The 16,587-nt window shown below is 48.3% G+C and overlaps 2 protein-coding genes across 4 annotated transcripts; both read right to left on the reverse strand.

The window, feature by feature from the left end:
- Window positions 1-543: 543 nt before the first annotated feature.
- LOC116322111 (protein disulfide-isomerase TMX3-like) lies at window positions 544-10,144 on the reverse strand. Of its 3 annotated transcripts, none has more exons than XM_039602691.1 (16): window positions 10,011-10,144; window positions 9,447-9,495; window positions 9,319-9,361; window positions 4,418-4,541; window positions 4,270-4,315; window positions 3,982-4,062; window positions 3,809-3,884; window positions 3,614-3,691; window positions 3,276-3,342; window positions 2,148-2,246; window positions 1,848-1,905; window positions 1,479-1,532; window positions 1,306-1,362; window positions 1,103-1,232; window positions 959-1,027; window positions 544-889 (listed from the first exon to the last, which is right to left on the reverse strand). In XM_039602691.1, exons 1-16 carry the CDS (start codon window positions 10,042-10,044, stop codon window positions 707-709), a joined length of 1,248 nt encoding a protein of 415 aa, XP_039458625.1. In that variant the 5' UTR covers window positions 10,045-10,144; the 3' UTR covers window positions 544-706. The 3 variants fall into 3 exon arrangements, with proteins under 3 accessions (XP_039458625.1, XP_039458626.1, XP_031597981.2); XM_039602692.1 differs by having other exon boundaries at window positions 544-799; window positions 3,785-3,884; XM_031742121.2 differs by having other exon boundaries at window positions 3,785-3,884.
- Window positions 10,145-12,271: 2,127 nt separating this feature from the next.
- opn4.1 (opsin 4.1) lies at window positions 12,272-13,684 on the reverse strand. The gene has a single exon (XM_031742107.1). It carries the CDS (start codon window positions 13,682-13,684, stop codon window positions 12,272-12,274), a length of 1,413 nt encoding a protein of 470 aa, XP_031597967.1.
- Window positions 13,685-16,587: the final 2,903 nt, after the last annotated feature.

A 16,587-nucleotide genomic window follows, 5' to 3' on the forward strand; every position in this document is an offset into this window, starting at 1 on the left:
CCTGAGTAAATCGGTTTGGCTGAGATTAAAGTTATAGTTTTTACACAGCTGAATAAACGTCAAGCAGACAGCTGATTATCAGAAGTGTGAGCTGCTCGAGAATATACTCCGGTGTCCTGTTATATTTTAGATAGCAAGGAGCAGACGGCTGAGTTTATTAAACTCCACCGAAACAATCTGCAAATTTCATTTAAATTTAATAAACTATCATCTTGTCTTTATTTTTAGTTAGCACCTTAAACACTTAAAGCTGTAAGCTAATGATAGTTATATAAGAGCAGACACGTGCTGGTGCAATAAACTGTACGTTTTACGTTCAATGGATGCATGATCTGATTAGTCGACTAATCGCAAAAATAATCGGTGACTAGTCGACTATCAAAATAATCGTTTGTGGCAGCCCTACATTGAGTACTTCCTGTGCGTACCTGTAACATAACACTGAGTACTTCCTGTGTGTACCTGCGTTGTGGCGTGGAGGGACACAGGCTGGTTTGTGTTTGCACTCTGAAAGAAACAAAGTTTCATAGATAGTTTCTTTGCTTTTGCTTTATTGATCGCAGCTGTTTTAACAGAACTTTTTAATCGATTACTGTGGGATTCGGGTCGAGTTGTCATAGATCAGAGGAAAACATCCTCGGCTAGGCTTCTTCTCGGTCAGCTGTGGATCTGGATTGGTCTCAGGTCCTCCCGCTAGTCCTCGCCGTCAGTCTGACTTCTTCTTGCTCGTTTTTTTGTGGCTTCCCAGCAGAGGCGTTAACAGTGGCGTGCCGTCTTCATTGACCACAGCGGGGCGGGCCTTAAAGCACAGGTAGCAGAAGCAGGCGCCAATGGTAAGTGGAAAGGCGACCAGAAAGCAGCCAAGCAGCGGCGCGTGGCTGAAGATGGGCTGTGTACAAGAAACGTATAGTCAGAATGATTAAACAGGAAGCAGGATGATGATGATGATGTCACTTACTGCCAGCGTGACTCTGGTATCGTAAACGAGGCGTCTGACTCGTTGAAAGGCGCCGTTTCCTCCGTGACCCTAAGGCAAAGAGCAGACAGATGTTCAGAATCCAGCAGCTGCTTCCTGTCTGGAGGTGAGCCTCACCTGACTCACCTGCACGCTGCCGTTCAGTACGCCGTCCAGGAAGTCCAGCAGGTTGTGCTCCGTTTGCACGGTGCCAGGGGGCAGGAAGTAGCCATCATTAGACAGATTCACCACGATGAATGAGGGCACGATGATCTCACTGTTGAAAACAATGACAAGTCAGAGGCGTCCAATCAGAGGAGTGAAGCTGATGTCAGAGGTTAAAAACTCACCCCATCACCAGGCCGCTGATGTAATCAGAGCCAGCCATGAAGCCGAAATACATGTCCCTGAAGGGGCGGGGTCAGACAAGAGTGGGCGGAGTCCAATAGGAGAGAAAGGTAGAGAAGGAATGAGATCGGAGTTCGCTCCCTGTTTTCTGTACTTTTCAGAATAAAAGTCTGACCTGCTGTAGCTCTCTCTGTGCTCTGCAGCCACACTTTCCACCAGACTCTTATACCTGAACAGGCGACAGGAAATGCTTCACAGCACAGTCACAGGTAAGTTTTACCTGGCAGATGAGTACTTAGATGCTTGCACAGCGAAATTAGGAAGCGAGACCACAAAGGTGCAAAAATAACGAAAACAATATACAAAGAAAAAAAAACAATATAAGTACACTATATACATGGTGTATGAGTTATAGAAATATTGAGGGTGTGTGTACAAGGGCAATAATATAAAATCATGAATACATAAGGGTGAATGGGGATAGTAACTGCACAACTGCCAGAATATTGCACAGAGGGTACAGAGAGAGAGCAGATGGGGTTACCTGAGACTTTCTTCACCCAGGTGCTTCTCCTCCACCAATGCCAACAGCACCAGCTTACCTGCAGGACAGAAGCAGAGTCACTGCACCTGAGCCAATCAGCAACCAGTGAGTGAAATCCAGTCATTTCAGTGCTTTGTCCCAAACAGACCCGCCTGCTTCCTGTTTCATTATTGTTCAGGTGAACGCTTCCTGACAGGAAACTCCATGAACAGATGGGTCTGTTTCCAAAATCAAAGTTCTTCAGTGCTCTGGTTGAAGCTACCTGATGACATCACAGTGCACTCAGGTGTTCTGTGTTACCTGTCTCTCCCATGGCATACAGAGTGTAGCTGTCGATCTGGGAGAAGTTTGGGAAGCGTTCTCTGTTAATCCACGACTTCAGGTCCCCGTCACGTTCCTCTGAAAGACAGTAAGCAGCTTGTTTAAGTCAGGGTAAATGGACACAGCAAATGCAAAAGTCCATGAATTCCCCCGCGTCGGTCTGATTTGTAACAGAAGCGTTTTCTCAGAAGAGCTGATGGCAGATACAAACCACAAAGCTCCATGTGCACTACCTCCACATGAAGGAGTTACTAACCACATCAACCATAGAAGAAGTGAGGACATCTTATTTCAAAGGACTCCTCAGTCTGCTTTTACTGCCACAACTTCTTATGACTGTGATCAGTTCAAAGTTCAAGCCTGGATCCTTTTAGCCTGTCGAGTTTAACCTGACTTCCATGATGGATCTCATTGTCACATACCTGCACTTCTTCCTGCCCTGCTGACATTACTCCTCCTACAGATTCTCCGTTATCAGTCAGTGTCCTTCAACTGGGTGCACAGTGAGATTCAGCACTGGCACGGCTCTGCTACGCTGGTGATAGTCCGCTGTATTTCTGTTAAGCCAGATGACCTGAGTGAACACTTTAATGGACAGGACATCTTCAGACTTCTTCGTTCTCAGTCCTGCTAAACTGAGCTTCTTGTGTTTGGTTCTGATAGCTTCTCTAAGGGGGTTATATCGGTTCCCTCATCAACAATATTAAATATTAGTGTTATTTCATCTAAACCCCCCCCAAACCCTCCGCTGCCACCCATTAACATAGAACTGTTAGTGCAAACTAACATGCATCTCTGCCCATATTCACCTGGTCCAGAACTCAGCAGGCAGGACTGACTAAACAATTCTTGTTTGTCTTTGCTGTCTTCATTTTAAAATTGCATTGTTTTTATAGTTAATATTTACAGTTCAGAGCTAAAGTGTGTTTTATTGTGTGAAATTACTGTGCGAAGCATTTTGTAGCTGTACAACACGATTTTCAATTTTTTTTAATACAAACAGGTTTTGGTGGCTGAAGACATTTGTGCAGTGCTGTAGCTTTTTTGCTGTTATTTAATATTCCACAAGAACGAGTTCTGTTAGCCCGTTCATCAAGATTAACTCACCTCTGTAGGTGAAGTAAGTCCCATCTTTAAAAACCACCACAGCAGGCAGAGTGGACAGAGACACCGCCTGAAACAAAGACACAGATTAACTACAGACTCGGACACAGACATGTTCTCCAGGGTGGGAATGATGAGTATAAACGTGTCTTTTTAAAGGAATACACTGGCGTTTCATGAAAATGTTGCACCTGCTGCTGGATGTCCACCACATTTTGCCATCTTGTGGACATCGAGGGGATTTTTTAAGTGTTTTAAAAAGTTTTGTCTCAGCGTGTGGATAAGGTCAGCTCCATCAGGTGATGGAGACGTTTGACCAACAGACGACAGAGATTTCTGACCTTCGGTAGGACGTCTCTGCTGGCTGAGAAGAAGTAAGTGTGGACAATCAGCTGCTCAGCGACTGACGTGTAGTTTCCCTGAAACACACCACAGGTCAGTTGTGTGTGTGTGTGTGTGTGTGTGTGTGTGTGTGTGTGTGTGTGTGTGTGTGTGTGTGTGTGTGTGTGTACTTTTAGCGGTGACGTGGCTCCTACATAAACAAACATGACATCATGGCGGCTCATAGCGTGCTGGAAGAGCTGCAGACTACTCAGTGATCGAACCAGTGGCCTGAGCAATAAGACAGATTCCCACTGTGACATCACTGTGATAACACCGCCATGTTAAACATCATTTTCCCTTTTTTGTGTCAGCTGTCTAAACTCACCCAGCAATCCGATTAGCAAAGTCCATTATTCCATCTTTGGTTCTCGCTCCTGAATAATTATATTTTATATTCTTCTTTAACCTGGAAACAGGAAACAGCTGGTTAAAGATCTGCAACATGCCTGCATCACTGTCACACCTGTCACACCTGACCATGGTGTATCTCTGCTGGTTATACCACCTGACTGAGGTGCATCTGATGGTGTAAAATTAAACACCTTGTGGTGTTTGGATTTGCAGTTTCAATCAGTGGATCTGATGTGTGTGTGACGTCACAGTGAGGACTTACATAAGGATGGCTGGATAAGTTCTGACACGAAACTCTTTGGCCAAACCTTCAGAAAAAGAGAACACGTCTGACCTCTGGGCTTTTATTTTGACAGTCACTGACAACAATTTGCTGGTAAATCAGTGCTTTAATTTTGACAGTGACTGACCGGTGTTGGCAGTTGCATCTGATTTGCCGACGTGGACTGGAGAGCCGAGACTCCTAAGTTCTGATCCGATCTGATGCCAAACCGGATCCAGTTGTTTACAGAACGTACACCAGGGGGCGTAAAACTGCAGCGAGACAAAGCAAAATCTCTCTGGTGTTATTGGACCCGACTGCAGGATCATTCAATCTCTCTGCTGTTATTGGACCCGACTGTAGGATCAGGTAATCTCTCTGCTCTGACTGGACCCGACTGTAGGATCAGCCAATCTCTCTGCACCGATTGGACCCGACTGTAGGATCAGCCAATCTCTCTGCTGTTATTGGACCCGACTGTAGGATCAGCCAATCTCTCTGCTCTGACTGGACCCGACTGTAGGATCAGCCAATCTCTCTGCACTGATTGGACCCGACTGTAGGATCAGGTAATCTCTCTGCTCTGATTGGACCCGACTGTAGGATCAGCCAATCTCTCTGCTGTTATTGGACCCGACTGTAGGATCAGCCAATCTCTCTGCTCTGACTGGACCCGACTGTAGGATCAGCCAATCTCTCTGCACTGATTGGACCCGACTGTAGGATCAGGTAATCTCTCTGCTCTGATTGGACCCGACTGTAGGATCAGCTAATCTCTCTGCTCTGATTGGACATGACTGTAGGATCAGCTAATCTCTCTGCTTTGATTGGACCCGACTGTAGGATCAGGTAATCTCTCTGCTCTGATTGGACATGACTGTAGGATCAGGTAATCTCTCTGCTCTGATTGGACATGACTGTATCCATCCATCCATCCATCCTCATCCGCTTTATCCGAAGTCGGGTCGCGGGGGCAGCAGCCTAAGCAGAGAAGCCCAGACCTCCCTCTCCCAGCCACCTCCTCCAGCTCATCCGGGGAACACCAAGGCGTTCCCAGGCCAGCCGAGAGATATAATCTCTCCAGCGCGTCCTGGGTCTGCCCTGGGCCTCCTCCCGGTGGGACATGCCCGAACACCTCACCCAGGAGGCGCCCAGGGGCATCCTTGTCAGATGCCGAACCACCTCAACTGGCTCCTTTCGATGTGGAGGAGCAGCAGCTCTACTCTGAGCCCCTCCCGGATGGCCGAACTTCTCACCCCTATCTCTAAGGGAGGCCAGCCACCCTTCGAGGAAGCTCATTTCTGCCGCTTGTACCCACGCGATCTCGTTCTTTCGGTCACTACCCACAGCTCGTGGCCATAGGTGAGGGTCGGGACGTGGATCGACCAGTAAATTGAGAGCTTAGCTTTTACACTCAGCTCCCTCTTCACCACGACGGACCGGTGCAGCGTCCGCATCACTGCAACCGCAGCACCAATCCGTCTGTCGATCTCCGGCTCCCTTCTCCCATCACTCGCGAACAAGACCCGAGATACTTGAACTCCTCCACTTGGGGCAGGAACTCATCCCGACCCGGAGTGGGCACTCCACCCTTTTCCGGCTGAGAACCATGGCCTCAGATTTGGAGGTGCTGATCCTCATTCCCGCTGCTTCACACTCGGCTGCGAACCGTTCCAGTGCGAGCTGGAGGCCCCCCACCCGATGAAGCCATCAGAACCACATCATCCGCAAAAAGCAGAGATGAGATTCTGAGGCCACCGAAGTGAAAGCCCTCCGCCACTTGGCTGCGCCTAGAAATCCTGTCCATAAAAATTATGAACAGAATCGGTGACAAAGGGCAGCCCTGGCGGAGCCCATCACCCACCGGAAACAAGTCCGACTTATTGCCGGCAATGCGAACCAAACTCTTGCAACGGTTGTATAGGGATCGAATGGCCCGTAACAGTGGGCCAGACACCCCATACTCCAGCAACACCTCCCACAGGACACCCGAGGGGCACGGTCGAATGCCTTCTCCAAGTCCACAAAACACATGTAGACTGGTTGGGCAAACTCCCATGCACCCTCAAGTATCCTCGAGAGGATAAAGAGCTGGTCCAGTGTTCCATGACCAGGGCGAAAACCGCATTGTTCCTCCTGTATCCGAGGTTCGACTAACGGACGAACTCTCCTTTCCAACACCCTGGCATAGACTTTCCCAGGAGGCTGAGGTGTGATCCCCTGTGGTTGGAACACACCCTCCGGTCTCCCTTCTTAAAGATGGGGACCACCACCCTGGTCTGCCAGTCCAGGGTACTGCCCCTGATCTCCACGCAACATTGTAGAGGCGTGTCAACCAGGACAGCCCTACAACGTCCAGAGCCTTCAGGAACTCGGGGCGGACCTCATCAACACCAGGGGCTCTGCCACCGAGGAGTTGTTTAACTGCCTCAGTGACCTCGACCCCAGAAATTGGCGGGTCATTCCCTCATCCCCAGACTCTGCTTCCTCCTCGGAAGAGGCGTGTCAGTGGGATTAAGGAGGTCCTCAGTATTCCTTCCACCGTCTGACAATTTTCTCAGTCGGCGTCAGCAGCGCACCGCCAGCACTATACACAGTGCAGGTAGAGCACCGCTTTCCCTCCTGAGACGCCTGACGGTTTGCCAGAATCTCTTGAGGCAGTCCGAAAGTCTTTTTCCATGGCCTCTCCGAACTCCTCCCACACCCGAGTTTTGCTTCAGCCACTGCCTGAGCCGCATTCCGCTTGGCCTGTCGATACCTGTCAGCTGCCTCTGGAGTCCCACAGGCTAACCAAGCCCGATGGGACTCCTTCTTCAGCCTGGTGGCTCCTTCACCTCTGGTGTCCACCATTTGGTTCGGGGATTACCACCACGGCAGGCACCAACCACCTTGCGGCCGCAGCTCAATGCAGCAGCCCGGCAATGGAGACGCTGAACATGGTCCATTCGGACTCAATGTCCCCAGTCTCCCTCGGAATGTTGTTGAAGCTCTGCCAGAGGTGTGCGTTGAAGATCTCGCGGACTGGGGCCTCTGCTAGACGTTCCCAGTGCACCCTCACTATGCGTTTAGGTGCACCGGGTCTGTCCAGCGTCCTCCCCGCCACCTGATCCAACTCACCACCAGGTGGTGATCAGTTGACAGCTCAGCCCCTCTCTTTACCCGAGTGTCCAGAACATATGGTCGCAGGTCTGGTGATACGATTACAAAATCGATCATCGACCTGCGGCCTAGAGCATCCTGGTGCCACGTGCACTTATGGACACTCTTATGTTCGAACAAGGTGTTCGTTATGGCCAAACTGTGATTTGCACAGAAGTCCAATAACAAAACACCACTCGGGTTCAGATCAGGGAGGCCGTTCCTCCCAATCACGCCCCTCCAGGTCTCGCTGTCGTTACCCGTGAGCATTGAAGTCTCCCAGTAGGACAACAGAGTCTCCAGGTGGGGCACCTTCCAGCACCCCCCAGGGACTCTAAGAAGGCTGGGTACTCTGAACTGCCACTCGGCGCATAAGCGCAGATGACAGTCAGGACCCGTTCCCTGACCCTGAGGCGCAGGGAACAAACCCTCTCATCCACCGGGAAAAACCCCAACATACCGGCAGCAAGCCGGGGGGATATTAGAATACCCACCCCAGCCCGCCGCCTCTCACCAGGGGCAACTCCAGACTGAGACAGAGTCCAGCCCCTCTCCAGGAGACTAGTTCCAGAGCCCAAGCCATGCGTGAGGTGAGCCCGACTATATCTAGCCGGTACTTCTCAACCTCACGCACTAACTCAGGCTCCTTCCCCACCAGAGAGGTGACATTCCATGTCCCTATTGCCAGTCTTGGCAGCCGGGATCGGTCCGCCAGGGCCTCCGCTCCTGGCCGCCGCCCGACACACATTGCACCCGACCCCTATGGCGCCTCCTGCGGGTGGTGGGCCTGCGGAGGATGGGCCCATGTCTCCTCTTCGGGCTGTGCCCGGCCGGGCCCCATGGACTAAGGCCCGGCCACCAGGCGCTGGCCTCGGGCACCCTCCCGGGCCTGGCTCCAGGGCGGGCCCCGTAACCCTATCCCGGGCAGGGTAAACTGTTCCCTCGATGTTCTTTTCATACGGGTCTTCTGAATCGCTCTTTGTCTGGTCCCTCACCCAGGACCAATTTGCCATGGGAGACCCTACCAGGGGCAAAAGCCCCAGACAACATAGCCCCTGGGATCCCTGTGACACACAAACCCCTCCACCACGATAAGGTAGCGATTCACGGAGATGACTGTAGGATCAGCTAATCTCTCTGCTTTGATTGGACCCGACTGTAGGATCAGGTAATCTCTCTGCTCTGATTGGACATGACTGTAGGATCAGGTAATCTCTCTGCTCTGACTGGACATGACTGTAGGATCAGGTAATCTCTCTGCTCTGATTGGACATGACTGTAGGATCAGCCAATCTCTCTGCTCTGATTGGACCCGACTGTAGGATCAGGCAATCTCTCTGCACTGATTGGACCCGACTGTAGGATCAGGTAATCTCTCTGCTCTTATTGGACCTGACTATAGGATCAGGTAATCTCTCTGCTCTGATTGGACCTGACTGTAGGATCAGGTAATCTCTCTGCTCTGATTGGACCTGACTGTGATGCAGGCGGAACGTCACCTGTGTTTTTCATGCTTATATCAAACAGAGTCAGTGCGGACATGCCCTTTATCGTGTGGAGCACCACTCGGCTCCATCCTCAGACCTGTTTAGCTTGCATCTGTTGCCCCTCGGTCAGTTAATCTGCAGGTGTGCTCAGGTGGCTTCAGACTTCTATTTTCTTTGAACTGAACTTGGATTAAGTCTTTGTTCTTGATCCTGATCATAATTTTTTACCCTGGGCAAACAATCTGTACAACCTCTTGATCAGTGATTATAAATCAGTTTTCGGTTGTGTTTTAATGCTGCTGCATTCTGTGAAGCACAACGTTTAGAAAGCTGCTGCAGACAAGTAGTATTTAGTATTATTGTTAATAAGTACAAATAAAAATAAGTAAAATACACACAGTACACAGAGTAAACTCATCTGTACCTTGATGAGCCAGATTTCATCGTCTCCTTTTGTCTCCATGAAGCTGAAAACACGATCAATCAGCCTGATTAGTGATTATTGATCATCAAACTAACGTCAGTTAAATTCAACATTCAGTTTGAACTCACGAATCATTGAGCTCTTCCACGAACGCCGCCGCCGCTGCAAACATCAGCACTGACCACACACACACACACACACACACACACACACACACACACACACAAAGGTCCATTAACTTAGTTTCCAGGCCATTTGACCCCAATACCACTGATCACGCTCTATTTCAGGCCTTCGTTCACCTGATAAATTGCGTCGCATGACTCCATCAGAGGTGGAGCATGAATAGTTTAATAGTTTAATCTCACAAACATCAATCTGTGGTCAGATGATTTGGGGCCAGCTCAGAGGGAAGCAGATTTTTAAACATGGACTCTGTATTATCATATTATTGTAGGGTCTACCTTACAATATAAAGCGCCTTGAGGTGACTGCTGTTATGATTTGGTGCTATATAGATAAATAAAATTGAATTGAATTGATTTCAGCTGAAAACAGAAACAGATTCAGACTGTTTCCAGATTAACAGCTCAGTAATCTGACTCTAATCCAGCTGTAGGTCCTCGAGTCTCCAGCTGCTCTTTCCTCACACTCTGAGGCTGATGATAAAGAGGAAGAAAGTTTGGACGTACCTGAGAGCAGGACTGTGGTCCTCCCGTCTGCCATAATGGCTGAAGCTGGATTAACAGCACAGAGCTAATCTGGTAACTGCTAACACAGAGCACACTGCTAATCTTACAGATTAGCAGTGTGCATTCAATCCACTCAAACTTTATTCACAGCTGCTTCACATGAACAACAACAGCACAGCTGACATTAAAGCTGCGGGAGGCCAGGGGAGACCAGCAGGGGGCACCACTGCACCAGAGGGAGCCAGGAAAGAAGGACAGAAGAGGATATATACACATATATATATAGGGCGTTTCTCAATATGCGTACTTGTGCGTACTTGCGTTCTCGTGTACTCGTGATACGTCATCAGTCGGAGACCAAGTACTGTTCCAATTGGCACGCATCAAGCCGAGAACGCGAAAAAGTCCCGGATGTGTTCTCGATCCGCCCGCTTTTATCGAGCATGCATCAGTGTGGACTTGGTACAGCTAAATATCCCAGAATGCATTTCGTCCAAAACTCAACAGCGGACTCCCGGCACATCGTTTCAACTCCCCTGCCCCCCGCTCGCGGTCTTCTCACTACTCAGGTTAAAGAAACTCCAGCAGCTGTCTATAGTATTGAGTGTCCACTAAAATAGAAATAAAAGCGTTCTAACATCTCACCTGCTTGTTTTATTAAGGTATGTACACGTATGTACATGTACACTATTTTTATTAATAGAGGTTTCACTACTGAGATTAAAAATGATATATAAGTCACTTAGATCACTTCTAAATGTTAATGTTTGGTTTATTTCAGTGTTTTATTTGTTCCTGAGTAAACCGGTTTGGCTGTGATTACAGTTAAGCTTCATAACATGTTACTCACAGTTAAATTAAGAGGGGCGGCAGTAAAACTCCGGACCTGTGACATCATCACGCATGCAGGTGTTCCAATTGTACATATCGCGAGTCCGTGCTCGCGTTCTCGTGGTACGTGCTCCCGTGCGTTCTCGGCGATGCGTATCACCCGAGAACGCGAGTACGTACTCGCGTACTTGAGCATTGAGAAACGGCCATAGTCTCTATGCTGGTGGTGATGAAGACCCTGAGGCTCAAACAGAGCTCTGAGGCGTCTGTGAGGTGGAGGTGGGGAGCAGGTGGGTTGCACTAATGGGAGTCTGACGGCGAGCACAGATTTAAACCACACAGAGTGGAGGCTGATTGGCTTAAAGAAGGTGGGCAAGAAGCTAACTGGACTACAAGTACGCATTTGAATGCGACTATCTGCTGATATTTTTGTTTTTGTGGTGCAGCATGAACGTCAAATGAAAACATACTCTTAATGTTCTGACTCAAAATTCCATGTTAAAGAGTTCCTACATGCTTTACAGTACTGTGAAATTAATTTCTATAGCATTCACAAATTGTTACTAGTGTATTCTTTATCAGTGTGTGCTTAATAATGGGACTTTACAGGGCGGCTTTCATTTTTTTATTTTTGGATATAATTTGGAACATTACACACCCTGGTTCATTTGAAGGTAAAAAAAAAAACCCCAATCCGGCTTTTTTAACATTTCAGGGTTTGATGTTTAGAAGCTTTGGAGATATTGATGCTCAAACACTGCTGCAGATTTCAATGTGTGGAGAAAAAAAGTGGGTGGATAGCCCACTTTTCAAACAAATTTCATATGTGAAGCTAAAATTTCACAGCACATTTTATGAACATCAGAGATGGTCGAGCGGAAGACCCAAGTTGATTTGAGATGGAATGACTTCATTTAATTATACATGATTTACCTTTGTGATTTAACGCAATGGAACAGTGGAAGTTTAAACTTTATTTACAAACATTACAGAGACAGGTATCAATAGATCAGGGCAAACTGAATTTAAATGTATTTGTGTCAAGAGAAAAGCACCAATCGGCTCTCTGCGACAGTGGGGAGGAAGAACTCCCTTTTTAACAAGTTTGTAGCTTTGCTTGAATAAACATCACGCCTCACACATCGTCACGTGAACATCGTTCTCCAATGTTTCTGTGGTAAAAAAAAAAACCTGAAGAAATTTAGTTTGAACTGAACTTTATTGACAAAATAATCAGAAAACCTAATCGATCACATCACAGGAAAATCAATCAATATTCACATGAAGCTCAAGTTTCCAATCAGCTGCGTAACCGTGAGCAACACGGTGATGTTATCACCTTCAAAGGCCCACATCACTCCCTGATCTCATTTCTTCTCTCCATCCAATCAAAACCTTTGACCAGTAAGAGCGGAGCCATGAGAGCAGCATCACAGAGGAGGCAGCAGAAGTTTGGCCTCCAGTACGGCGCCGTCAGATGAATTAGCGTCGGTCTGGCCCATGTGCTGGCTTGGCGGGGCGGAGTCCAAGGGGTTAGCGGTGACCTCTGAGGATGCCTGCCTCTTTGATCTTCCGCTCGAGCCATCGGCATCGCTCTCCGTCCAGCACGACTCGCTGTCAGACACTGAGGATAGGCGGTTCTTAGCCTGGTGGCCATTGGTCCTGACGCTGGCATTAAGTCGAACTTTTGGCGAGCTGGTAAAAGTGGTACAGCGAGACGAAGTGGCACTCGAGCTGAAAGAGGAGCGCAAGTCCTTCTCCTGGAGCCGTAGCATGCTGCGAAGAAAAGGGACATAGTGACTGATGGCAGCGCGGTACTTTGGGTGTGTGATGGCATAGATAATGGGGTTGTGGATTGCGGAGGCCTTGGCAATGACGGCTGGCACCGAGTTCATGTATGGAGTCAGCATGTGGGCGTAGCCGGCGGTGGCAGTGAGAGCAACCACAGAGTATGGTGACCAGGAAACAATGAAGAGCATGATTACTCCCAGAGCCACCTTAGCCATCCGCCACTCACTGCACAGACGCTCATATGCCTTGTTGACCTCGCCACAGTTCAGCTGCTCCATCTCCCGCCCCGCCTGCTGCACTGCCCGGAAAATGGCAAAGTAGCACGCAGCGATGACAGCGAGCGGGATGAAGAAGACGAAGGAGAACAGCAGGAGGGTGTAGGTGCGTACAGCAGCTGTAAAGCTCATGTAGTCCCAGCTGCAGGATGTCTGCAGGCCCTCAGGGACATAGGCGCTCCACCCGAAGAACGGCGGCAGACTCCAGCCAAGAGAGTACAGCCACACAACTGCCACCACCACCAACACTCTCTGATGACTCACCCCGCCCAGCATCGCCAGCGGACGCGTGATAGCCAGGCAACGGTCCACCGCAATTGCCGTCAGCGTTATCATGGAGGTGATGCCAAAGAGAGCACCAGAGAAGGCGTACAGCTCGCAGGCCAGCTCCCCAAACACCCAGCGGCGGTGCAGGCTGGCCACAAAGAAGACCGGAGACTGTGTCAAGGACATCAGGAAGTCGGCGGCCGCCAAGTTAACCACTAGCAGGTTGCTGGGCGACCTCAGTGTCCGACTGCGACAGAACACGTAGATGACCAGAGCATTTCCCAGCATGCCTGTTACCCCTACCAACAGGATGACTGAGCCAATGATGTAGTGGGCGTGGTCAGGGACATCCACGGTAGGAAACAGGTGAGACTGAGCATGAGCACTCTGTGTGGGGGCGTGGTCAGGCAGGTGGAGCAGTTTAGACATCCTAACCTGGTGATGGTGCTCAGTGCAGTTTCCTCCCAGAGGGCACAGAGCTGACTTCCTGCTCGAGTGGATGTGACTCATTGCGATGGCAGCTGGATGCCGGCAGGACGTACGTGTCAGGATTAGCAGGATTTCTGTCAGATGATGGCTGAACGCTGACCGGATCGGTTGGATGTGGGCTTGAGCTCTCTTTGTTGACTCTGCATGCCGGCTCGGTCAGGCTACTGCTCTTTATGTTGGCCTGATCGATGGATGGCGGCGCATTATCGAGTTGACCGATCCATTAACTCTCTGCACTCGGACAAGAAGTGAACATGTGGATCAGATGTGACCTGATTGCTGCAGGTTAATGTGGGCCATTTCTGAGGTTAATGAGCTTTTAATGAAAACACGGTCAGATGTTTGTTTATAGGTCACAGTGTTTCCTGTCCAAGTCCTAGAACTCAGCCAAATCATTAAGTCATGCCATTAGTCAAGGACGGAGGAAAAAACTGATGGTTTTGTTTTTCAGTGTTCAGAGCTCAGTGGGTCAGTTTGTTCTTCCACTGAAATGGCTCAAAGACACAACCATGAAGAAGAGAGATCTGTCCACAGATTCACAGCGAGACACTCATATGACACGTCATAATCTCAGTATCTCAATACATTTTATTTGTGGGCGCCCTACTAAAACCCAACCGTGCCAAGCATAAAAGACAAATAGTAAAAACCAGCATTAGACAACAATACTGGAGTCAATGTCAGAGAGAGTGAGCCAGTTTAAACCGAGGGAACGGCTCTGTTCCCCATAGTGGTAAGACGGGCAGAGGGAACAATCAGGTGAACAGCGGACGAAGACCTAAGGGAACGAGAGGGAACAGGAAAGTGGAGTGACTCACACAAGCAGGGATTCCCCAGTTTATGGATAGGTATGACAGTGAGAAGCATTGTTTTGAAGGAGAAAGTGGAATCTACAGGCAGCCAGTGGAGCTGATGAAGAACAGGGTGATGTGTTCTCTGGAGGCTGTTATGATCCAGGCTGCAGAAATCTGCAGGACCTGGAGTTTGACTTGTTAGGGGGACGAAGGAAAAGGGAATTACAGTAATCAGTCCGAGAACAACAAGCCCATGGTAGAGGATAGCAGCAGCATGTGGGGTGAGGAAAGGCTCACGACTGATACCGTGTGAGTGGAAGTAGGTGGATGGGTTTAACATGAACCTGTCGCGGAAGACACCTGAGGGGAGGGCAGGATGGAGGAGCTGTCACTATTAATGGAAAACCTGTGTAGAGTGGAAGCTGTGCTGACAAACTTTAGTTTTATTACTACAGAGTTTGTGAAAATGGGAGGAGACCCATGATTTAACCTCCATGAGGCAGTCACAGAAGGGGATGGGTGGAAGTCTGAGTGTCATCTGAGTAACACCGGCAGACACAGGAAGTGAACTTTCAATAATGGAGGAGCAGTCCCAGTACCGAGGAAAGAGTCAATAATGGTGGTAATAAGAGGGACCAGTGAGGTGGGAATAGAATAGAATAGAATAGAATAATCCTTTAATTGTCCCACAAGGGGAAATTTGGTTGTAACAGCAGCAAAAGAAACACATATACAAACAGAACAGGACATAGACAGAAACTATTTTTACATACTTGCATCATGGACAATAGTTACCAAAACAGTACTGTACGGTTATTAAAGTTAAATTACAGATAAGTGGCAAACCAAGGTTGTAGTGTGCAAACAGAGCACGATACTGAAAGATGTTTAAATAGTGAGGAATATTTAGAATAATTAGAAAAGTGTAGATTGTGTGATTGTACCTGTTTATTGAAAAGTAGACATGTAACTTCTAATAAGTTAGTGTATATATAAGCTGAGAAAAATAATGTGCAAGTTATAACAGGGGTAGTTGTTCGGTTGATTAGTGCAAATTAGAATTAGAATTAGAATTAGAATTCAACTTTATTGTCATTGCACATGCACAGGTACAGGGCAACGAAATGCAGTTTGCATCCATCCAGAAGTGCTTTAGTGATATAGATATATTACAATATATATTAGCAATAATATAGATATGCAAGTATATTACAGAAATGGGTCTATTATGGTATGTTATAATGTACACGGTATGAAGTATGTTGTGAATATTCTATAACTATAAGTATGTACAGGCTGTAGTGAGTACAAGCTATGTACAGGATATGAACAGGATATAAATATGAAAAACTATACAGAATATGAAATAAATAACTTTACAGAAATATAAGATATACAGTTATACAGAAATGGGAACTATGCAAGTTGTAAACAGTTGTAAGGTTAAAAATTATCGTATGTACAGAATGATTATCTACACAGAACTATACAGTAGTGGTAAAGTGCTAGTGGTTGTGGGTGTGTGTATGTTCAGTCCATGAGTTTAACGTGGGTCAGATGTCAGGAGGCAGAGTTCAGGAGTCTGACAGCTGTGGGGAAGAAGCTGTTCCGGTACCTGGTGGTCTTAGTCCAGAGGCTCCTGTAGCGCCTCCCAGAGGGCAGGAGGGTGAAGACCTCGGACCCTCTGCAACGCCTTCTGGTCCGAGGCAGAGCAGTTCCCATACCAGACTGTTATACAGATGGTCAGGATGCTCTCGATGGTGCAGCGATAGAAGTTCATCAGGATGTCTGAGGACAGGTGGTTCTTCCTCAGAGTCCTCAAGAAGAAGAGGCGCTGGTGAGCCTTCTTGACCAGCTTGGAGCAGTTGGTCGTCCAGGTGAGATCCTCGGAGATGTGGACTCCCAGGAACTTGAAGCTGCTCACACGCTCCACAGCCATCCCCTTAATGTGGATGGGTGGATGTGGGTCAGCATTCCTCCTGTAGTCCATGATGAGCTCCTTAGTCTTCTCGGTGTTGAGCAGCAGGTTGTTGGTGTCGCACCACTCAGCCAGACGATCTACCTCCTCCCTGTAGGCGGCCTCGTCGTTGTCACTGATGAGGCCAATCACCGTGGTGTCATCTGCAAACT

Source organism: Oreochromis aureus, linkage group 18 (genome assembly GCF_013358895.1).
Source record: "Oreochromis aureus strain Israel breed Guangdong linkage group 18, ZZ_aureus, whole genome shotgun sequence".
Taxonomy (NCBI): domain Eukaryota; kingdom Metazoa; phylum Chordata; class Actinopteri; order Cichliformes; family Cichlidae; genus Oreochromis; species Oreochromis aureus.